The sequence below is a fragment of the Diadema antillarum genome, unplaced genomic scaffold (genome assembly GCF_040938485.1).
Source record: "Diadema antillarum isolate AM-2024a unplaced genomic scaffold, OU_Dant_1.0 seq00000137_RagTag, whole genome shotgun sequence".
Classification (NCBI taxonomy): domain Eukaryota; kingdom Metazoa; phylum Echinodermata; class Echinoidea; order Diadematoida; family Diadematidae; genus Diadema; species Diadema antillarum.
In genome coordinates, this window is record NW_027271214.1 from 674,338 (window position 1) to 697,498 (window position 23,161).

Consider the following 23,161-nt stretch of genomic DNA (forward strand, 5'->3'; position numbering starts at 1 on the left):
TCTTTAAGACACAGGTCCTTCTCTCGATCATCGATAAGAATGTAGGCCTATGCAAGATAGAAGAAAGCCACAGGAGAGAGTTATTCGATCGTAGAATCACTGAAACCAACACAAATGTTACGTTTGTCGGGTTTTGTACACTTTGGGCTGCTTGGATCTGTGCGGGACTCACGTCCGCTCCAGTTAAGGATGTGAAATTCGCCGCCAAGAGTCGGGTGAATTGTCCAGAGCCACAGTCTACGTCAAGCGCAAAGTCGTAAGGACCATGATCTTTCTAAATAATGGGCAAACAAACGGTTAAGATTAATGTTAAGGTTGTGCTGGCATTATTATCTATTATTATCTATTGGTGAGAACTTTTTGCATTATGATGTTGTAAATGGTGCGATTTGACTTTATCGACTTGAAACAGTCCCACTTGTTTAAGGTAGCGGAATATTTTCGATTTAGATTATTATTGAACCATTTGCCTTAAATGGTATCATTTAAATAAACTTCTTGTATTAATTCTTTCACTGAATGTCATGAACGCGACCGAGCCCGAGCAAGCGGAACGAGTGAGCGAGGGGGAGGGTGGGGGGGGGGGGGTGTCCCCCTCCCACGGTGAGAACTTTTTGCATTTTGATGTAGTAAATGGTGCAATTTGATGTACGTTTTCACGTGTTTTATCGACTTGAAGCAGTCCCACTTGTCTATGGTAACAGAATATTTTGATGTCGATTAATATTGAACAATTTGCGTTAAATGGAATCATTAAATAAAATTCTTGTATTAATTCTTCCACTGAATGTCATGAACGCGACCGAGCCCGAGCGAGCGGAGCGAGCGGCGGGGGCGGAGGGAGGTGTGGGAGAGGGTGTCCCCCTCCCACGGTGAGAACTTTTTGCATTTTGATGTTGTAAATGGTGCGATTTTACGCATATTTGGGTGTTTTATCGACTTGAAACAGTCCCACTTGTTTAAGGTAGCAGAATAATTTGATGTAGATTACAATGAACAATTTGCCTATAAAATGGTAAGTATTATTTTGATAAACTCATTGTATTATTTTTGACGATGAATAATTATCATGAACGCTATCTGTTGAGCAATTCAAACAGAAAAAGCAAGCACATGAGGGTGTGGATAAGGGGCATTTCTCCTCCCACACGATGGTGATTTTGCGGGGGGGGGGGGGGGACCCTCCGTTAATTGAAAGTATCTATCTTCCGGCCACGAGCTGACTTGTACCATGAAATTCTTTTCGCTCTTTGAAAAGGAGCTGTTTGTTGTGACGTTTGTCTGATGAGAATTCTCATTCCACTCGGTCTGGAGAGTGAATAATGGAGCATGCGCATATCTCACAGGTTGACGGGTTTCTCACTTTGATTTTGGTGTCGATGTCGCCCGCAACTAACTTCTTGCGACCTACCTATCATACGTACACGTAATTATGTACATACATGTATGTATACTGTACGTAAACAGTGCAGTGCAGTCCCGGCGTCGTAACGTACAACATATCGCCATCATGCATACGAGAGGACGACTCGGTTCAATCAAGATATGGGAGCAACAAACAAAACCTAAGTCTTAAAAGGTATTTATAATTCTGTAAGAAATTTCTGTGCCAGCTCAGACGAGCAGCTGGACTATACTAGACCAATATTTCTAGTTCTATTCTAACTCTAAATCGCAATAAAGTCTGCGTAATACTTTATCCCTACAGCCGACTACGTGCTGGGCCTGTCAGTGTCACGCGATTGATAGACCCATGTAACATGTACTCTACCGCCAGTACTGTACCAAACAGACTGTTGGCTTTTTCAGACGGATAAAATAGACCCCATTTGGGATAGTCGAAGCTCTCAAGAATACAGGGGTAGGCCTACAGTTGAGTGTCTTGTCTTAGTAGTTTGCAAGGGGACTACCTTATCGGACCTAAGGGCCCAGGGACGGGCTCCCGCGTGCGCATTTTACATAGCTACTCTTATAACATGTAGGCCTTTCTGTGGATGCATGGAAAACCCGGGTACTGTAGGCTTCCGCTTGTGTGTGAAGCTGCTGTGTGTATGTGTGTGTGTGCCCGTCCGTGTGTGTGGGGGTGTCTGTGTCAATGTGCTCGTGTGTTCAAAACATTTTATTTATTTATTTGTTTATTATTATTATTATTATTATTTTTTTTTTTTTTGGGGGGGGGAGTATTGTTTTGTTGGCCATTTCTTGGCAAATTTGGTTCTGACTGCTCTGGTACAGATCTACATAATCTAACGTTAGACATATTCTAGAGGGTAAAGTTGTTAATTATATGTCAATTATCAGATGCTTAATACTAGTATTTCAGATGGATTCCTACTCTGAAGAGTCCGGGCGCATAACAGCTGGCATTGTTGTGCTCACTTCATTGCAGCTGGCTGGTAGATCATTCTTGAACTGATATGTTTTGATTTTTTCTTCTCAATCCTTCCTTCGTCTCTTCAGAGAACCCACCCACGTGTAAAGTTTTCTAATTGTCCAAGTCGTCTTATTAATGTACACTGTCAACATTGCTGAAATAATAACTGTTGGTCTGTCTGCAGCATTGTGGTTTATCTATTTTGTTCTCATAATCTATTTTTTTCAGAAGACTATGGGAAGGATTTGCCATATTCTTGTCTTTCACATATCCACGCTGTGTATCATCATCTTTACACTCGGTTTTAGTTGTACTGGCACATACCCTCAATAAGCTTCCACTGCTTTTATCGTCTAATCATTTTAATAATATTTCTTTAGCACTTTATACTCAGATTTACACTTTCATAGAAAGACTGATCACAAACAGTTCTGTTTGTTTGCGATATTCTCCTGTGTATCTTGCTGGATGTTATGTAGTTATTTCAATTTGCTATAAATCATTTCACGTAGTTTTCATTGAGTACGAAATTGAAATAAAATAAAAGGATCCCGGATCCACATGGTAATCGGATGATTTATAATACCAAAATGTTATTCATCCCTGTCTTGTGTCATGATTAACTTTTTTTCCTGAATTTCATCAAAATCCAATGACCTTGGGGAATATTTTGAAGACAAAGAAACAAACAATCGAGAAAAAACCAAACATAAACAAAACAAACAAGACAAACAGACTAACAAACTTACGCAATAGAGAAAAAATACCTATGACCTCCCTATTAACCACTCACAGAACCTAGACAGACACATATCATTGACATCTGGGGATCACATAACCACACCAACAAAGCAACAAGCACAAACACAAACGCCACAAACACACACATAACACAGATGGAGGTATATGCGTGGTGTGAAGTGTAATTTTGCTTATTTTGAGAAAAAAAATGTGGAGGTGATATTCGGATTTCAGCTGAAAGCATTAAAAAAACCCATGAAAAAAAAGAAGTGTCAAAATTATCGCAGTTATAGACAGCTATAGGACAAGCCAATTGTTACTATAACTTCAGATTTCGGGAGCTATCATAAAAGGATGAAGAAATACACTCTGACTCGACTTCTTCGAAGTGAATAGTCTCGCATCACTTTCTTTAAACGTCTTTAATTCAAAGTGATATGTGTTTGAAAAGGTATTCTTAAAAAAAACTGAGAAATTGTGTTCGGTCAACCTCTCACAAAACCGAAACGCCCTCAATGTCAGAAGTTTGGACAGTATCGATCAGATGAAAGACTTCCAAACAGTGATTTCCAGTTTATATAGAGGCGTGTGTATACGAGTTTTATGTCGCTATTCATTATCTCTACGGTAACATGCTTCGACGAAGTAAGTACAAGTACTTTCAATCGTTTTCTCCATATAAATAAAAATTGAGATTATCAACTTTTCTGTTCTCTGAGACCAATTGCTGGCATTTACTTCCAATATACATTATAGTATCATTTAAGAATGGCATGTCGATGGGGGTCGATTGTGTTGTCTTTATATCACAATTGCGAATATGTTCGTCTTAAACAAGAAATCCATCCCAAAAAATAGATAAGCTTCAAAAGAAAGGGCAAAATATTCCCTACAGAATAATACAAAAATGACTAAAATCGGATAAGAAATAAGGAAGTTATGCCATTTGAAAATTTCGATTTTTTTTTCGGAAAATATTTCTAGACCAATCCTTGAATGAGCGAGTTGATGATGTCATACCGTCACAATTTTTCATGTAGGTTATATATGAAATTTGGGGGGAAAGTGTTACTTTTAGTTAATACAAGTAAAAGCATGTTCGCAAACCAAGATATCAAAGTTATTATTTTTTTGGGTGGTTTTAAGACAAATTTTGTATTTATACAGCTAAAATAAACTATGAGTGTTTTGTTATTCCTGTATATGAAATAAATAAGAAATTGTGAGATCATGACATCGCTAACTTGCTGATTTGAATATTTATAAGGACTGGTCAAGAAATATTTTCCGAAAAAGTGAAATTTCAAAATGTCATATTTACTTTTCTTCTCATTCGATTTTTTATTTTTGTATCGGTCTGAAGGGAATATTTTTCTCTTTCTTTTAAAATTTATTTCTTTTGGGGGCAGATTTCGTCTTTAAAATTGGCATTGCTGAATGTCCGTCCTATTATTCCTCGTATATAAATCGGCAAGATGAACGCTCGAAAATGTCAATAGTACCAAAGCTGGAAATAAAAGAACTCGACATTAAAGATAAGATTATGACATATGAGAATTGTTTCTATGTCATTGCACCATCTGTTAGCAATGTATTCTTTAAATATGTTAATGGTAATGAATTGAAGAGATAATTTCCTTTTTAAAGATACTTATCTGTTACATAATAAGCTAATGGAAAACTGAGGCCATCAGCCCAGTCAAGCTATGCTTATGCTGCATGACAGTCTCCTGCTTCCCTATTTAATCAAATCGACACTGCCTTATTTGTATATTATGTAACCATCAATGTTTTACAAAGATTTCTGTTATGCATATAGAATCAACTGCACTTTTGTTTCGTACATGGTATTGCTCTTTTGTCTTTGGTTATGTTTGGTTTGAATTTGTCACATTGATGTTATTCATCTTTTATTTGATTTGATTGAGAAGCAAAATAAAATACGTACGAACGAACGAATAATGGAAATGAGTTACCTTTGTTTTACTCGTTGCGCTTGAAGCCAGAATCTTTGAATAATCACATTAGAAGAGAAAAATGCGCACTCGGCAGTACTTGTTTAAAAAAAAAAAACAGAAGCAGAAGAATGTTATAGATAATAAGTGCACTTTGCTAAAATCATCGTTAACACTATTCGCAAGAAAATTATCGTGATATTTTGATAAACCTTACCATTTCCGATATAATAATCTCTTTTTCCATAAAGTTCAAACAAACAGTTGTAAACGCATATATTTCTAGAGGCAAAAATTGCGTATAGTCTTGCAACTCATATATTCGCAACTGCCCAACACTTACCTTATTTTCTTGAGCGATTATCATTAAATAATTGGAATGTATTTTTAGAATGATTCAAAGATTCTCATGTATAATACTTATTTTATTAATAATTATTATGTGGGTTTTTTTTTCCTTCTGGTCCCCATGGAAGACCATAGTATGGTTCATCCGGTTTACAAAATAAATGAGTTGCTTCACTATCTGTTTATTCCCAGCGGCAATCAACGATTTGTATTGATGGGGCTATAATCTTTGAGTATACGATATACTAATTCCGTGACTTATGTGTAAATGAAACTTTCACTCATCACGATTCTGTAAGGCAGTACAAACAATAATACTCTCATGCAAGATGTTATCAACGATTTAATCAATGCAGCAGAAAGAAAGACACAAAAAATAATCATCAAGTAGTTCTATTGAGATACACGAAGCTATTTTCTAGTTGTCAGCTGGTTTTCTTGCGATGTACATAAATACCCTCTTCGTGGCCGTGACTTTAGTTGTCTTTGGATCACCTCCCCCAAGAATGGACATGATGCTGTTATAACGGAGAAATCAAAACTTGAGATGACGATTATGATAAATCATAATGACAGCACGATTACAATAAAACAAAAACACTCCATCTCCACCACAAAATGTGTACTATACCACTTCAACAACAACAACAACAACAACAACAACAACAACAACAACATGTACTATACTACTACTACTGGTACTACTACATTACATGAAAATAAAATGAATAAAAGTGTAAATAAAGAACAACTAATATATGAAACAAGTAAACATAGATTGACAGATAAACAAACATTATGTTATATCGCTAACATAGATGAACAAATCGATGAGTAGTAATATATATATATAAAAACATAGCTTAGAAAACGTAATATAACTTAAAACTCTTCTTGTTATGAATGTGTTTTCCATTTCAAAAATCTTAACTCCTGAATGATTGCAGTACAACTTATTGTAATCCATTGTCCTTTGACTTATTTCATACACTTTCCAATCATATTCTTTCCCAGTATTTATCATGAATGTTGTTATAATTTACATGCTTTTACTTAATTGTCTCATTGTTTGTATACTTAATGTTGTCCATTTTGTTATCAGTTAAAGAAACCTCAACCAACCAGGTAGTCTACCTTTACCCCAAACACTTTTTCACAATTTCTCAAGCCACAATGAGCCTAAAACGGGGTCATTCTACTGAACCGACACCCACGAGTCACTTCCAGCCCACGAGTTCGACATTTAAACAGGTCAATGAGTCATACAGCTCACGAGTCATACAGCCCATGAGTTTGATACTAGGCGAATAAAGCCCATGAGTTTGACACTATGGGTCAAAACAGCCCACGAGTTCGACAGATACAGCACGGGGCGTAAAAAATGTGATGTCGGTCTGGTGCGCCTTGTTAGCTTAGTGTCGAGCTAATGGGCTATAAGACTCGTGAGCTATACTCATATTATGACTTGTGAGTTGTATGAGTCGTGGTCTGTACGACTCGTAGGTGTATGAAGTCTCGTGACGTGCACCCTTATAAACTTGCATATAGGCCCTATATTTCTTGTCTCTCTGTACTCATATCATGAATATATTTTCTGAACTGGACCAATAAATATATAGATGTGCATTAATTCAGTATTATACGATTATCTGGTTAATGCATTCGTTATGTGTATGTTTACAGCGTATCTAATTAAAAGTATTGGTTACATGATTTATATTTTCATTTCATTTCATTTCGCTAGCATTAATGATAAATGAAATATCCTCCAACAGAAACTACTTGGATCACAATTTTGATTTGTTGAAAATAGGAATAATTGGCAGTCTCTTCTGTTCTAAAATCTATGCATATGATAAAAACGGTTACCCTGTCAGTATTTTCAAATAAGAACAAATCAGTAAAAATCATGTTTTAGTTTGAAACATGATACAATAACTGTGCAAATGTACACTAAATGCCATTTTATCTATCGCCTCTTGCAGCGTCAAAACCAATCTATTCACAGTCTTTGGAATTGTCATTTACATAATTAGGCCTATCTCAAAAAATGAGCGAATCTATGTAAGATGAACTCGGACAAACTTTTGCACACAATGCCGAACCAGTATGATATATGGATACACACCTATTTTGGAAGTCTACGAAGCGTGTTGTTTCTGGATGATCCTTCAAATATAGAAAGTTACACGCGTACGTCTTGTAGCATTCCACAAATTCGAAGACGGTAGTTTCCTGCCGCACATCTACGTGACAACTATATAGGGAAAAAGCACAAAATCGCCTGAGATATTTTCCATACTCCGTATAATTGCTCAAAAGGATTTGAAAATGCACTGTGAGGCAACACGTAATGGGCCGCGGAACACTCGCGCACGCGCACACATTCACATACACGCACATACATACACTCACACACACATTATGAATATGAATTATGGTCCCCCAAAATATTACCCCCCCCCCCCCCCAAAAAAAAAAAAAAAAAAAAATGACCCAAAGCTACCAATCTAAAATACGGGGGGGGGGGGGGGGGTGCATTGCCCCTGGTCCCTCTTCCCCCCATCCAGCTCCCGTCGCCACACGAAAACAAGTAAAGCAAGCAAGCAAGTAAGCAAGCAAACAAACAAACAAACAAAGTACAACAAACAGACAAACAAAAAGCCTTCCCTGGTCTCTACAAAAAGATGATCGTTTTTCAGGAAAATAGAAAGTTATGTAGGTTTGAAAGTCTGGCATATAAAGTCTAAAAATGGCATTGACATTGCCTTCAGTTTATTATGTATACATACCCATAAACATATTCAGCGTGCAGATCAATGATTGAGTGAAAGGTTCAATATTTTGCCACTGCACTATCGATGTTATATGGGATATTTGACAAAAAGAAAACAATTTCATATTTCATGAAAACCAGCACATTGTTTACGCAGAATTCTTTGCTACACTACAAAAATTCAAAACTTCCGCCAGGTTTGAATAAGGGTGTCGATTAAAGGAGCGTCCGTGAGATCTGAGATAAGAGGATTCTCACTAAGACCGGGAAGCGGTCGCTGTAGTGACTTTACACCAATCAATTCAATTCAATTCGATTCAATTCATTTATTTTCATTCTTCTTCTTTCCTTTCTTTTAACAAAAACATAACACAAGATAAATCAGGTATTACATGATAAACAAAAACATTTGCCTTTGCAATAAACAAATTAATGATATCGATAGACATAAGAGTGCATGCTGGCAAAAAAAAAAAAAAAAAAATCGCCCTCTAAACCATTCCCTTTTTGCACAAAACATTTCGAGAGATTAAGGTACGTACGATGTGCTTTCTTTGTAGGAAACACGGAGTCTGTGAAAATCTACGAAGTATCCGTCAGGAGTACTGGCCCGAAGTTGTTGGTCATTGTTCTGAAGGAAGGAAATTGAGCGTTATTTCATTATTCTATTATAAGCAATCATTGACTAGAAAATTACTATAGTAATGGGCATTCCACAATTTGCCTCTTAATGTTGAACTCTTAAATAAAAATGATGGCAATGAATCAAGGCTGTCGTATCTACAAGCTATAGGCTTGTTTGACGTTCGACAGCCTTCTGCATTTACACTCCCAATACAGGTGCAATTCAGTCAGATCATTTTGATTTTCTTTATTCCGAGTGGTTCCCTATCGACGTGTTCTCTTACTCTTTTCTTTAATCTGTACACGTATACTAGCATCTCAGTTTTATATTCGTATGTACACACTGTATGTTCCATTATCTTGTAAACAAGAAGAAATGACTGTATTTCAATTGTCGTTTATATTCGATGCAGAAAATTCGTAGTAAATCCATTGAAACTTGAATTTGAATTTGAATTCGCAATATAATATATCATATATACATATATATATATATATATATATATATATATATATATATACATATATATACATACATACATATATATATATATATATATATATATACATATATATAACTCAATTATCGAATGGAATTTCATAACCCATCTAAATAATGGAAAATAAGGACACATTCTCGAAAATGCTCTCTTGAAAAGAGGCTTCGGAATTTAGTATTAATTAATTAAAGTGCATAATCCTCACTAAGCTGCTCTCTGCGCTATATATGGGACAAAAACAGCGTTTAAAACTCCATAGTAACCATGCACAATGATGGGATTCTTATATAAAATACAATTTTTGTACATTGGCATATGCTTTGTATTACTAACTTTCAAAGCAGTATAGCACAATCTATTCCAGGATTCTTATAGTTAAAGGCGAAGGGGTAAAGAGGATTTTAAGAAATGAAAAGGGGCCAAAGTGCTGTAGAAAATATGCAAAAATCACAGTTATCCAGTCATATTATGATCCAAAAATAAAATTTCTGTAAAAGAATAGCTCTTTCCAAAATTTTGAGAAACTACAGCTTGACTATTTCATAATGAGCTAACCCAATTCACCTATTTTGAATTCTCATGTAAAATCTTGGCGTGCGACTTTTTGTTGGTTTTGTGATGCACGGCCATGCACCTAATAATAATAATCAACTAAATCATGCTTGTTTCTTTTCTTGTTTCTTATTTCTTAAGAGTTGAGTTTTAAGAGTCTGAAGGACAAATGATACAATATTCTGTTTATCTATATACCCGACACCCCCCCCCCCCCCAAAAAAAAAAAGATAGAGAGAGAGAGAGAGGATGGAGCTTTCTGTAGTAATAGGCACTCAAAACACATAATGGGTTAAAGGACGAGAGTTGCAGACAAGGGAATTTATATCCATCCCATAACTAACATAGTTCAGATAGTTGTCAATGCAAGTAGTCAATTTCTTCTTGGTCTCCCCGTCTGGATGATCAATGTAGATGAGGTCGTAAAACGCCAAGGCCAGGCAGCCGTTCGCTTTAAGAGCGCGGTCGACCTCCTTCTCGAAGACGGGCCAGTCGTAGTAGTGGCTCGCCGTCGCCGACGTGATGAGGTCGACGGAGGCATCGTTGACCGGTAAGCTCTCGGCCTGACCGACCCTGTGAAGACGGGATATGAGAAGGTGACGGATGTCGCAAACTTTAAAAATTTCCGTCAACATATTGGTCAACGAGAAAGTTTCTGGAAAGAAATTCCTACTTTTGATTTTTCCTACAGTATATGATTGTGATGTGATGTCAGCCCCATGGGAAAAATGGGAAGAATTATGACTTATTACAAAGAGAAATAATTTGATAAATGGTGTAGTGATAGTTGTGCTTTTATTGATACTTGTTCCCCATTGTACAATAGTAAACATAATACTGGCACCATAAGCAATTTGTAAATCAGTTGCAGTTGTAAATACTTTGTAACAATATTTTGCCCTTGCGCCGAAAACTATAGGAGTTTGTTCTATTGCATGAAGTAACATCACATCACAGATCCTCTAGGACATGTAGGAATAGTTTCGATAATTATTGGAGAAAAAAAAATCCCACTTTGTAAGGTTTTGAGAACAGTGGTGAATTGCTCTTTTTTTTTTAATTCTGGAGATTCATCACTTCAATAGTTATGTTCAGGTGGTGATTCTTACTTTAAGGGTTAAGCTAACTTTGAGGATAAGCTCTTGCCCCCTGAAGGGTTAGTTGTTTGTTATTTTTTTTTAGATGAGGATTCTGTTTTTTACTTTTTACGAGATTATTAGAAACCACTTATATGAAATAACAAAAGAAAGATATTCTAAAAGAAATAAAAATCTATTTTATGAAAAAACGGCCTTGAAATAGCTGAGATATCCAAAACAAAGAGGTCCAAATAAAGGGCTGGTCCTAACTTTTGTTAGGACGACTTTGTTTTGCTTTATTATTGTTTTTCGATATCTCGGTCATTTCAAAACCTTTCTTTAAATCAAATAAACGTTTTAAGCCTTTCGTTATCTTGATTGTATTCTTTCAAATATTTTGGATTAGTGGTTTGGAATTATCTTGAAAAATTTAAAATCTGAAACTCCATCTCAACCAAAACTATACCATCCCGTTAAGGGACAAGAACTTCTTTCCTCTAAGTTAGCTAACGTTGACGTTTAGGATCAGCATCTGGACGGAACTATATTCAAGTATACAGTGTGATGAATGCCACGTAATAGGTAATCACAAGATTAATGGTTTTGTAATACAATATGGGCCTTAGAAACACACTGGTTCAGATGTTTGATAAACTATAATTGACACAATAGGTCAAATTCTATCGTTATATCCGCATTAAGAAAGATGTAAAAAGAATGCTGCTTCGTTGAAATTGTTATGCCGGCAAAGTGATTTGTAATTATATGTGTTCAACATTTGTTTTAAACCAGAATGTGAGGTCTCACTCCTTTATGTCATATGATGTCCTTCTGGCGAAATCATTCCATCTTATTGTTTTTCTACTTCATCCTTCTCTTATCTGGAAGAGTTTTACTTCTTCTGCTTCGCAATAGAATAACAATCTGTTCCCCCTCTGGTGTATTGCTGTTGTTATTTTTACTTCATTGTCCTTAAACATAGAGAGAAACCCAAAGTGTATGGACAACGGCACACATGACCTAATCAATGTTGGATTTCGTTCAGTCTCCCAATTCTTTTAGCTTGTAACACGATTCCTGTGATATTTGAGAAGAATGATACTGAAAATTGTTCGGTATACACCATCCACCCATGCAGGGATCATAAAAAAGGTCTGGAGGGCTGGGCTTGTTACCATTCCGTCCCCTATTTTTTATTCCAAAACAAAAGAAAGAACAAGAAACACACAACCAGAGAATTCAATTCAATTCAATTCAATTCAAAGTTTATTTCATTTTTCGACACAACATATAAGTTACACTTCTTTTGACAACAGAGAATAAGGTAAACAGAACATTATGTATCGAAAAGAATATAAAACAATTGAGGAGGACCACATAGTAATTATACATTGTAGAAAAAAAAAAACAGAAGTGATCGAAATATAGTACATGTATAACTTTGCTTAAAGTGCGAAAAATGGAGAGACCCACTAAAAAGACAGAGCTTGTAGAATGTGGGCCCCTCTGGAATAATAACATCAATGGAAAAATTAATTAAAGCATTATAGATACAATAGGAGAGGAAAAAAAAGAGGAAGAAGTCTGGAATCCCACTGAGAACTAGAATCACAGATAAATACACTTACTATTACAGACGTGAACAACATAGGACAAGACTAGACAACAAAACAACTGCTGGTGAAAAGGCTGTACGGGACAAAACAGGATGGACAAGACTAACAGACGCGAAAAAACATGAAACAAGACTAGACAGCAAAACAACTACTGAAGAAAAGGCTGTACGGGACAAAACGGAATGGAAACGATGAACAAATAGAAGACAAAATAGCAAACGAAAATGCACAACAGAGACAGCGATCTTCGACAGAAGCGTATCAAGAGAAACAGAAAATGGTTGTGGAGGGGAAAAAAGGGATTGTAGCGTCTGAAAGGAGAAAAGCAAGGAAATGAAGGGACGTGAGAACAGGAATAAGGCAGACATTCATGTCTTTGACTCTTTTGGCGAAAGCGTAGATAGCAGCAGACATCCAAAAGATTAGAATTTATTCTTCAAAGAGGAAAAAGTAAGTCTGTATATGAGAAAGAAGGCCAAATGGCTAGTTGAGTCCTGGAAAGTCATACGACTGCAATAGAAAGGACTTCAGTCTCCTCTTTAAAGAATGTATGGATGGGGCGTTTTTTGTATCATGATTCAGAGAATTCCAATAATTTGGGCCGATATAAATAAGTGTATTTTTAGCAAGAATCGTGCGTAAGAGGGGTAAGTGAAATTCATTGGAACGCCTAGTGGGATATTCATGAAATGATTGGTTTTTTAGGAACATGGAATTAAAAATAGACGGAAGCAAATTGTTACAATACTTATACATAAATTAGCCTAAGTTATACAAAAATAAATCTTTAATTTTTAAGAGCTTATTGGAGGTAAACAACGTGTTTGTATGAGAACGTACAGGGGAATGGCAGATAATGCGGAGGGCTTTCTTTTGCAAGAGGGACACTCTTTCAAGTAAATTCTGATGCGTGTTGCCCCATACTAAAACTACATAATTCAAATGAGGATTAACGACGAATATAACATAAGTAATGTTTTTTGAGGAATATGAAATTTCAATCTATTAATAACACCTGTATTACGCGATATTATATTACAAATATTATCAACATGTGATTTCCAGGAAAGTTTATCATCTACAATGACCCCCAAGAATTTAATATTTGATACTCTTTGTAGATGAGAATCATCTAAAACTATACTAGTGTTTAAACTATCAACAGTATTGCTGAAAATCATATACAGTTAAACTCCCGATTTTTCCCCATTGACTTACGTGTATTAATTCACTCACAAGTCGAATTTTTTTAAGTCGAATACTCGCCTAAGTCGATGAAATTCCAAGAACACTTTCACGGAAAAACCATTGAATTCACTGTGCCTAAGTCGAATAAGATTTTATTGTGTAATAAATCACTGTCAAAATCACGAGACGCCAGTTTTTGTTTACATACTGTATATACCAAAAGAAACTTTGCGTTAATAAACATTACGTTTCATTAACGCAAGCGGTTTCACCTGAATCGTTTGTAACGCAAACTAACGATCGGGAAAATGAACGTTTGTAGTAACGATCCCAAGCGCAAATCAACGATGTTTCGTTGACATTAACGATAGGTAACGCAAGAACTCACGCGAGATTTTGGTTTCCGTTACCGAGACCTGGTGAAAGGACGACGTAGCCCCTGCCGAGTGTAGCGATCTATGCCTTATATTTAGCTTTCTTTTCGCGAATCGAATCACGATTTCGCGAATGGTTGATTTGCGACCGGGGTCACCAAAAACGCACGCCGGGTCACCACAAAAGCCGGATGTTTGCCTTCAGTTTTGGAAATGAACAGCGGTAACAATCGGCTCCATAAGATGCTAGAATAAATGTCAGATGTTTGCTCTTAATTTTAGAAATGAATAACGGTAATATTCGACTCCGTATAATACTAAAATAAATGTCGGATGTTTGCTTATACTTTTGAAATGAATAATGGTAAGATTCAGTTCCGTATGGTATTGAAATTAATTATCAGATATTTGATTTTGCGTTCGGAAATGAATAAGGATAAATTACGGCTCCGGAAGATGCTGAAATAAATGTCGAATGTTTGCTTTGACGTCCGGATATGAATAATAATGATATTCAACTCCATACGGTGATAAAATAAATGCCGGATGTTTACTTTTACGTTCGAAAGTAAATAACAATAACATTCATCTCCCGAAGATGCTAAAGTAAATGTCGAATTATCCCTTAGACGTTTGGAAATGAATAACAATAATACACGTGTAATCAACTTCGTACGACGATGAGATAAATGTCGGATGTTTGCTTTTACTTTCGAAAGTAAATAGCAATAACATTCGGCTCCAGAAGATGCTAAAAGAAATGTCAGATGATTGTTTTTACGTTCGGGAGTGAATACATGTAGCAGCAATATTCTTCTCCATACGATGCTAAATAACTGTCGCATGTTTGCTTTTTAATTTCGAAATGAATAACAGTAACATTTAGCTGCGTTTGATGGTAAAGTTAATGTTTGATATTTGCTCTGACGTTCGGAAATGAATAACAATAGTATTCAGCTCCGTCCGATGATAAAATAAATGTCTGATGTTTTCTTTTATGTTCGAAAGTAAATAGTAATAACATTCAGCTCCGTAAGATGCTAAAATAAATGTTGAATGTTTGCTTTGGCATTCGGAAATGAATAACAATAGTATTAAACTCAGTACGATGATGAAATGAATGCCGGATGTTCGCTTTTACGTTCGAAAGTAAATGACAATAACATTTAGCTCCGGAAGATGCTAAAATATATGTCGAATGATCCCTTTGACGTTCTGAAATGAAAAACAATAATATTCAACTCCATACGATGATGAAATAAATGCCGAATGTTCGCTTTTTTTACGTTCGATAGTAAATAGCATGTAACATTCGGCTCCGGAAGATGCCAAAATAAAAATGTCAGATGATTGCTTTTACGTTCGGAAGTGAATAGCAGTAACATTCTGCTCCATAATTAAGATGCTAAGATAAATATCAGACATTTGCTATTTAACATTTCGAAATGAATAACGATAACATTCAGCTGCGTTTAAAGGTAAAGTAAATGTCGGATGTCTGCCTTGACGTTCGAATATGAAAAACAGTATAACATTCGGCTCCTTACGATGCTGACATAATTCCTTATTGTCAGATGATTAATTTCACTTTCGGAAGTGGACAGCAGTAACATTCGGGTCCTTACGATCATAAAATAAATGTCGGGTGTTTGCTTTTGAATTTGGAGATCGAATAACGGTAATGTTCTGCTCCGTACGATGCTAAAATAAGTAACAGATTGTTTCTTTTACATTTGGAAATGATTAACGGTATCAATCGGCTCAGATGATAAAATAAAAAGCGGATGTTTGCTTTCACGTTCGGAAATGAATAAGGATGATATTCAGCTCCGTAAGATCCTAGAATGAATGTCGGTTGCTTGTTTTTACATTTGAAAATGATTAACGGTAACATTCGAAGGGCAAATATCGCGCACACCGCTCCAGCTCTCGGCTCCAGAGTAGACAACATACATGTACATTATACATATAATATGTACGCGTGGTGTAACTGTAAGTCGATTTTTTCGACTTACGCACAAGTCGAAACTCGCCTAAGTCGATGTGTTTTGCTCAGTCCCGAGAAGATCGACTTATGCGAGTTTAACTGTATTTCGTTTTTTGAGCATTAAGTGATAACTTATTAGCTCTGACCCAATTTGTCACTTTATTCAATTCAATGTTAATTTTGTGAACAAGAAAATCAATATCATTATGGGCAAAAAATACGTTAGTATCATCTGCAAAATGAATAAAAGAGAGATCATCAGATACACGACAAAAATCATTGATATAGATAATGAGCAATAACGGCCCTAAAAGACTTCCCTGTGGGACGCCACATTTGACTTCTCTGATAACTGAATCATTGTTTTAATTGTAACAAATTGTTTTCTATCGAACAAATAACTCTTGAACCACTCCAAGGCCTTCCCACGTACTCCATAATGCGATAATTTATAAAGTAAAATGTCATGATTGATGGTGTCGAAGGCCTTGGAGAAGTCCAAGAAAATACTAACTAAATGAGAATGATTATCGATGGCATGAACTACTCTATCAACGAAATACAAAATAGCATGCGAAGTACTATGTTTCTCACGAAAACCAAACTGATAGTTCGTAAAAACTTCATGTACCTTCAAAAAATTGATCATTCTCTTATAAATGAGTTTTTCTAAAACCTTAGAAAGTGAAGACAATAATGAAATTGGGCGATAATTATTGACTTCAAGTTTATCACCTTTCTTAAATATTGGTATTACTTTAGCCAATTTCATTTTATCTGGAAACACACCGTTGAGGATTGACAAATTAAATATATGAACAAGTGGATCAGCAATCGAGGAAATAACACCCTTAAGTATGAAATTATCTATCTCATCATAACCAGAACTTCGTTTGTTCTCAAAACAGGAAACTATATCAATAATTTCAAATCTATTAGTTGGTGTAAAAAATATGGAATCAGAGTTGCGCTGACCTAAAAATTCAGTAAAATGAGTTTCTGTTGCAGGAATAGTTTGAGCATAATTTTCACCTATTTTTGAAAAATAGGAATTGAAAATATTTGCAATATGAAGAGAATCATTAATCACTTCATCATTCACTTTAATTTTATCAATGTCAGAGTGTTTACTCGGAACATTCATGGCCTGTATAAACCATCTGCCGCGTCGATTCCTCATCCTCATTCCTCATGCTCATAGTAGTAGTAGCAGTAGCAGCAGTGGTAGTAGTAGTAGTAGTAGTAGTAGTGGAAGAAAATGCAGTAGTAGTATGAGTTGTTGTTGTTGTTCTGGTCATTGTTATTGTTGTTGTTGTTGTTTTCGGTCATGTTGAAGAAAACTTTACACGTGAAATCATTACATTTGTCTTTTTAATGGACGATCTGCCCTTGCGGAAAAAGGAATTCCATCACATTGGAAAACTGAGTCTACATTCAATATATTTGTTTACAAAACAAGCAAACAAACAATGCACAAAACATAAATAAACACACACACACACGCACACATATAGAAATGAATGTGAAGGGCCCTCCGATCACTTTTTTTTTTTGTGATCTAAATTCACCCTGTACCTACTTCTAGTCGTTCTTATAAGACGTACTAAGAGAAATACATTATAGATGATGACTGGCGGGGGAGGGAACATTCCGAATGCTCAACCCGAAGGGTTTGAAATGCTATTTCGAAAGGTTATAAGCGTATAGCCTCCCGAATTAGCATTTCAAACCCTGAGGGTGGAACGTTTGGTACAGGTTCCCGACAACAAAAGTCATCATCTGTTATATGGGTTAGTCAAATACGTCAAATACGTCAACGACAACCACCAGCACAACGCACTCGATCGCTCCCTCGCGCAGAACCAAATTCACTGTGCGCGCGCGGTCCTAGGCCTTCTGTCATGGGCGAACATAACATATGTACCTCCATCACGTGACTGTGTTTAGCCAATTACTATCCGTATTTGACTAACCCATTTAATATTGTCAATTAATGTATCGTCAGCTGATTACATCACACTAATTTGATATCAAGAAATCCAATATACATTTCTTATTCATGTTTATATACCGTATTTGAGTGTAAACTCGGCCTAACGAGTAAACTCGGCCCCTAAACGATCCCTTTACAAGGGTCCGAGTTTATAGGCATAGGCCTAGGCCTACCTGTTTAATTAATTTTGTATTACATGTATGCATTTTCTCTAAAATGGTGTTCACGGAAAAGTTGCAGAAACCAACAAATTAAATGCAATGAAATAAGTATTTCTGCTGCATGTAATAGATAAATTAGAATATTACTGTTCAAGAGCCTGAAATCTATCACATTGAAAATCAGAATGTACGTCGTTTACCTAAAAGTTACATTTTCCGGATTTTGGGCAGTCTTCGCAGCTTGGATCTGAGCCGGGCTGATGTCCATACCAGTCACGGAGGTGAAGTGCGCCCCCAGGAGACGAGTAAGTTGACCCGGCCCACACCCGACATCGAGTGCAAAGTGGTAAGGACCGGTTTTCTGCGGATATATGCGTTATGTCAATATCAAGATAAAATAATCCACCGCCTGTTTTTATGATAAGTTGTTTTGCGTGAATCCTTTAATCATTCTGGCATGACACAATCAATTACGGAAAGTAACTAATGATAATGCGGGTAGCTGAACAATAGTGTACATGACTATTCAAGGATTTTTTAATCTATACAATAGGCTCCATGCTCAGTATCACGGGCGCCCGGGGGTGGGGGGGGGGGGTGTACTGTAGGCCTATTATGAGCGTGCAAGTTTGTAAAGTTCCGTTATTGCCAAGTGAGGACAGTTTCACATTTTCATGAATTTTAAATTTAGCACACATGGTTCAAACCACTACGTAAGATTGACTAATTTTACTGTGTATACGAGGAAGCATCGTGCGAGAGGAAACTGCTTATTAGTGACACACATGCATGCACCTCTGCACATCCAAAGTTATATTTTATGGGGCGCAATGTGACACACAGTCAATTTCGTTACGAAATCAATCATTTCGTTGACAAAATTATGACTTCGTTTAGAAATGAGTATATTTCGTAATGACAGCATTTCGTTACAAAGTAACAGCATTTCGGCGATACGAAATTAATATTTCGTAATGAAATGAACGTTTCGTCGATAAAATGACTATATTTCCTAACGAAAAGAACATTTCGCAACGAAATGCAGTCATTTCGTAACGAAATGAGCATTTTGTAACTAAATGCTCTCATTTCCTAACGGTCAAAATGCTCATTTCGTAAGGAAATGAGAATTTGAAAAAAAATTGGAAAATCCTTCGATAGGGGAATCTTTAAAGATTTAGTATACAGCCATCGTTGGACAGGGGGACTTCAACCATGACATTTTACGATGTTACAGTGAATACTGCAATTACGATATAAGTAAATATGAAGAGAATTCCACAAAATTTATTTTTTTTCATTATTTGAATTGTCACTGACGTGTACATATGCTCTCAATGTATACTCGAATTAGAAATTACGCTTTTGTTAGCTCCCAACTCCTGAACGCTGTATCTCATCTTTTTTTCTCTCTTCTCCTCTCTTCTCGTCTCTGCTCTTCCTATTCGGGTCCCTTATTCTCGTTTTTTCCCTCTTCTTATTATACATTCCACTATGTGTTGTCTTTTTGGTCAAATTACATTCAAATTACTTTAAAGTTTGACGTTATTTGTTCTACGTGTGTGTATTCCGTTCCTTTAGTTAAAAAAAAAAATACGATTATTGTTACAAGGCATAATTTTCAGAGGCCGTTGTCCAAGTCAAGCGATTTACTTATTGATAACGGTCTCCCCGACCTGTATATTTAAAGATCTTTTATGAAATTCATGTATTATTTCATATGATCAGAATGTGAATTTTTTTTCATGACGAGTGAATAATATGTTTGATATGGTTTTACTTATTTTCTGTTACGTACAAATGGAGAAACAAAAAATGACTGAAACTTACTGATGAAACCATGTCGAAGGTGATATAATTCTCTCCGACATCTTAAAGAGTACTGTTATAAACCAATTGTTATGTTATTATGCTTAAATAAGAAAGAAGAAGCAATGAAGAGTCTTCTTATAATTATATGTAGAGATGGCGGGAACGAAACTTTAAAAATTCAATACATTTACTTTGTATTGATCGGCTAATTTTCCTAAACCTCTCTGATGTTTGCTACTGATGCTGTATGCCTTCACGCAATCCATATGTATATATTTGGGGTTCTTATCCCTCAGACGATTCGTAATGTTGTTCACTGTAATGAAGCTTTATAATAGCTGAATATTGATATATAGTATTTCAACTGTTTCTTTTTTTTCTTAATAGGCGTACTTGTAAACAATTAACTTTGACACAAATAGGAGTAATACACTTACTGCAAAGGTGATATTGCAGCAGTATACATTTAGCTTTTAGAAAAAGAAAATAAAGCAGTTATGATATAGAGATATTTGAAAAAGTTCGGGAAATTTTAGTTTTTTTGAGCCGTTTCTCTTCCTTGGCCACGTAAGGATTAGAAATATAACTTGAAAAATGATGCAGTTGAAAAAAAGCGAAATGTTCGACATTTTACTGTGACAATTACCATAAGTAAATGACAAACATTTGAAAGAAAAAAAACGTCTTGGAAATGTTGTCAAGGAAAGTTCGAAATGAATACCAACAGTCTATGAACATCCAAGATTCGCTTCACTTGCCGCGTAAGTATTATAGGACCATTACCATGTGAGACCATGAATCTCAAACTGCATATATACTTACCTTCTCAGCAAGAAAGTTTATCGCTTTGTCTACCACTGCGGGCGAGTAGCCTGTTCGAAACCTAAGGTAGTCGTCTGCGAGGTTTTGATTTTCAAAGTATCGTTGCATGGTGGCAGCGCTGGTAACGTGTGCCCGGTTCAGCAGAAAATCCCAAACGAATGAAGTCAATTCAATGAGTCAATGAGGCAATACGCAACTTTTATACCCGCCAACTTAACGCTTCTCATGTTGATACACGTCGTTGATTGGTTGCTCACGATCATACCATGACCAGATCGGGTTTTCTTTTTCTACAGCGCAATTACCTTGCCAATCTGGCACTCCCATATACTTTTCTATGAGAGAGCTGAATCGTGTTTGTTTGTGTGTGTGTGTATATACGTGGGGGTGTCTTTCTTTTCTTTATTGAAGCATCTGCAATGTGCTCCAGTTTAAAGAGCAGTGTAGTCCAGGCTAGGCTCCATAGAAAGTGCACCTAACCTTGTTTTTTGATATATACAATGTTTTTTGATGGTTTCTTATCAATTCGAGGGTGCTGATTCCAAATCCGATTGATGCCACTCGCGTAACCTTGAGCATTTTCGGCAAAACGCAAAAATCCAAAATGGCCGCCAGATATGCTAATTTGGCCATGATAATCCCAGTTATGTCAATTTTATGACAAATTATTCCATCAAAGTTTTTTAAAATTGTTGTTCCTTGAGTAATTCTACTTGAACATGCAAGAAATTTTTCATTTGAAGAGGTACATTTAGTATTTTAAGCTTATTTTCCATTCAAAATGGCCGCCACTCCTATAGTCATGTACTATATGAATGGCAAAAATATGCATAGAAATAGAAGACGAATTTTCAGTCACATACCTAAGCTTTTATCAAGTTTTGCATGTGCAATGCAAATCTGATGAGTGCCACTAGCAAAACAAGCAAACAAAAAAGCAAACAAACAGAAAGTTTATTGTTTTTAGGCTTATTATATTCTTCTTAATACAAAACTTCAAAATGGATGCCACTCATATACCCCTGCACAATACGAACGGCAGAGCGTGTGAAATAAACAAATTTTCTTTTTTTTTCTGTCACTCAGGTACACTGTTTACCAATTTGCGTGCTGATTATAAATCAGAAGGTTGTTACTAACAAAGGCTGTTTTATTTTTTGATGCATACATCCAAATTTGCTACCTCAGTCTGAATTTTTCCGTAGGTGTTTGGAAAAATCCACCAAAACTTGAATTGACGCCAACATCAAGATCGTTTATCAGGAATTACTAGATATGAACATTTGATACTTACCTGCCTTGATATGTTCAACAACAAAATATTCATTCTGATTTACTGAATTAAAAGACTGAATCCTAGATGATGACACAAATGAAATTTCCAATTAACTGTCCTGTTCTACATTATCTATAAGCGATATTATACAAACTTTTCAGTCCCCTCATCCGAGAAAGAACATGAGGCAGGGGAAAGTGGAAAAAGGGACCACCTCACCTCCTGTTGTCAAATCTCTGAAATGAAAACAAAGCCCCAAAGTTTTTAATGTTAACCCGGATGAATTATATATGGTAGATGAATTTTACCACCGTTTTTTTCGGAGTGAATGTGTTTGAGTATAGGCCTATGATGTCGAGGGAGACTCTGAGATCTGTACAGTGCTGCCTCATTCTGAAAGCAGTGTTATAACAACTTCACACTGCTTGTCTTTAATCTTCAGCATTTGCAGATTCAGGATTGCTCTCGGTAACCAGACCAGCTGTGTTAGGACTTTGAATGATGGCCTCCTTAATGGTGGCTGTAACCTAACTCCACTAGAGGTCTTTTTAACATCATATGTGGTGACATTACATTCACTTCACGTAGGAAGTTTGCAGATGATCTTGCCTTTACGTCTCATAGAAAGTCCTTGGATGACATGAGCCGAGTACTGACCCATCTCAAGACAATAGTGGAGTACTTCATCTTCTGGAGACTTTGCCCCAACCTTTATCAGATTATCATCAGACCCATGCCTTCCATCTTAGTATAGTAACCATCTTGCCAACGCTATGTTCAAGGTAGCCCTCTGTGGCAAGCCTTCCAAGCATATAGGCTAAGGAAGTCCACCCTCCTTCACTGGCACTCGATCACTCTCCCTCACACTGGAAGGAAAGGATGGCAAGTGTCACCAGTATACCGTCAACGCATTATACCCTGACCTTCCAAACACGATAGCAGGGGGGGGGGGGGGGGGCATTTCATGAAGCATTTTGTCTGAC

At 36.3% G+C, this 23,161-nt stretch overlaps 1 protein-coding gene across 1 annotated transcript; it reads right to left on the reverse strand.

The window, feature by feature from the left end:
• Positions 1 to 5,836: 5,836 nt before the first annotated feature.
• Positions 5,837 to 21,010, reverse strand: LOC139727633 (putative methyltransferase DDB_G0268948). Its single transcript, XM_071638613.1, has 6 exons — positions 20,903 to 21,010; positions 18,469 to 18,629; positions 10,215 to 10,443; positions 8,737 to 8,825; positions 7,547 to 7,675; positions 5,837 to 5,936 (listed from the first exon to the last, which is right to left on the reverse strand). Exons 1-6 carry the CDS (start codon positions 21,008 to 21,010, stop codon positions 5,837 to 5,839), a joined length of 816 nt encoding a protein of 271 aa, XP_071494714.1.
• Positions 21,011 to 23,161: the final 2,151 nt, after the last annotated feature.

Excerpts from the sequence above, each read along its gene's own strand:
- LOC139727633 (XM_071638613.1), bottom strand. The coding sequence starts at position 21,010 with ATGCAACGATACTTTGAAAATCAAAACCTCGCAGACGACTACCTTAGG. Across the intron at positions 8,826-10,214 it reads TTGACAACTATCTGAACTAT|AACAATGACCAACAACTTCG; the intron begins GTTAGTTATGGG and ends TCCTTCCTTCAG. Across the intron at positions 7,676-8,736 it reads TCCTACAAAGAAAGCACATC|TTGTCACGTAGATGTGCGGC; the intron begins GTACGTACCTTA and ends TTCCCTATATAG.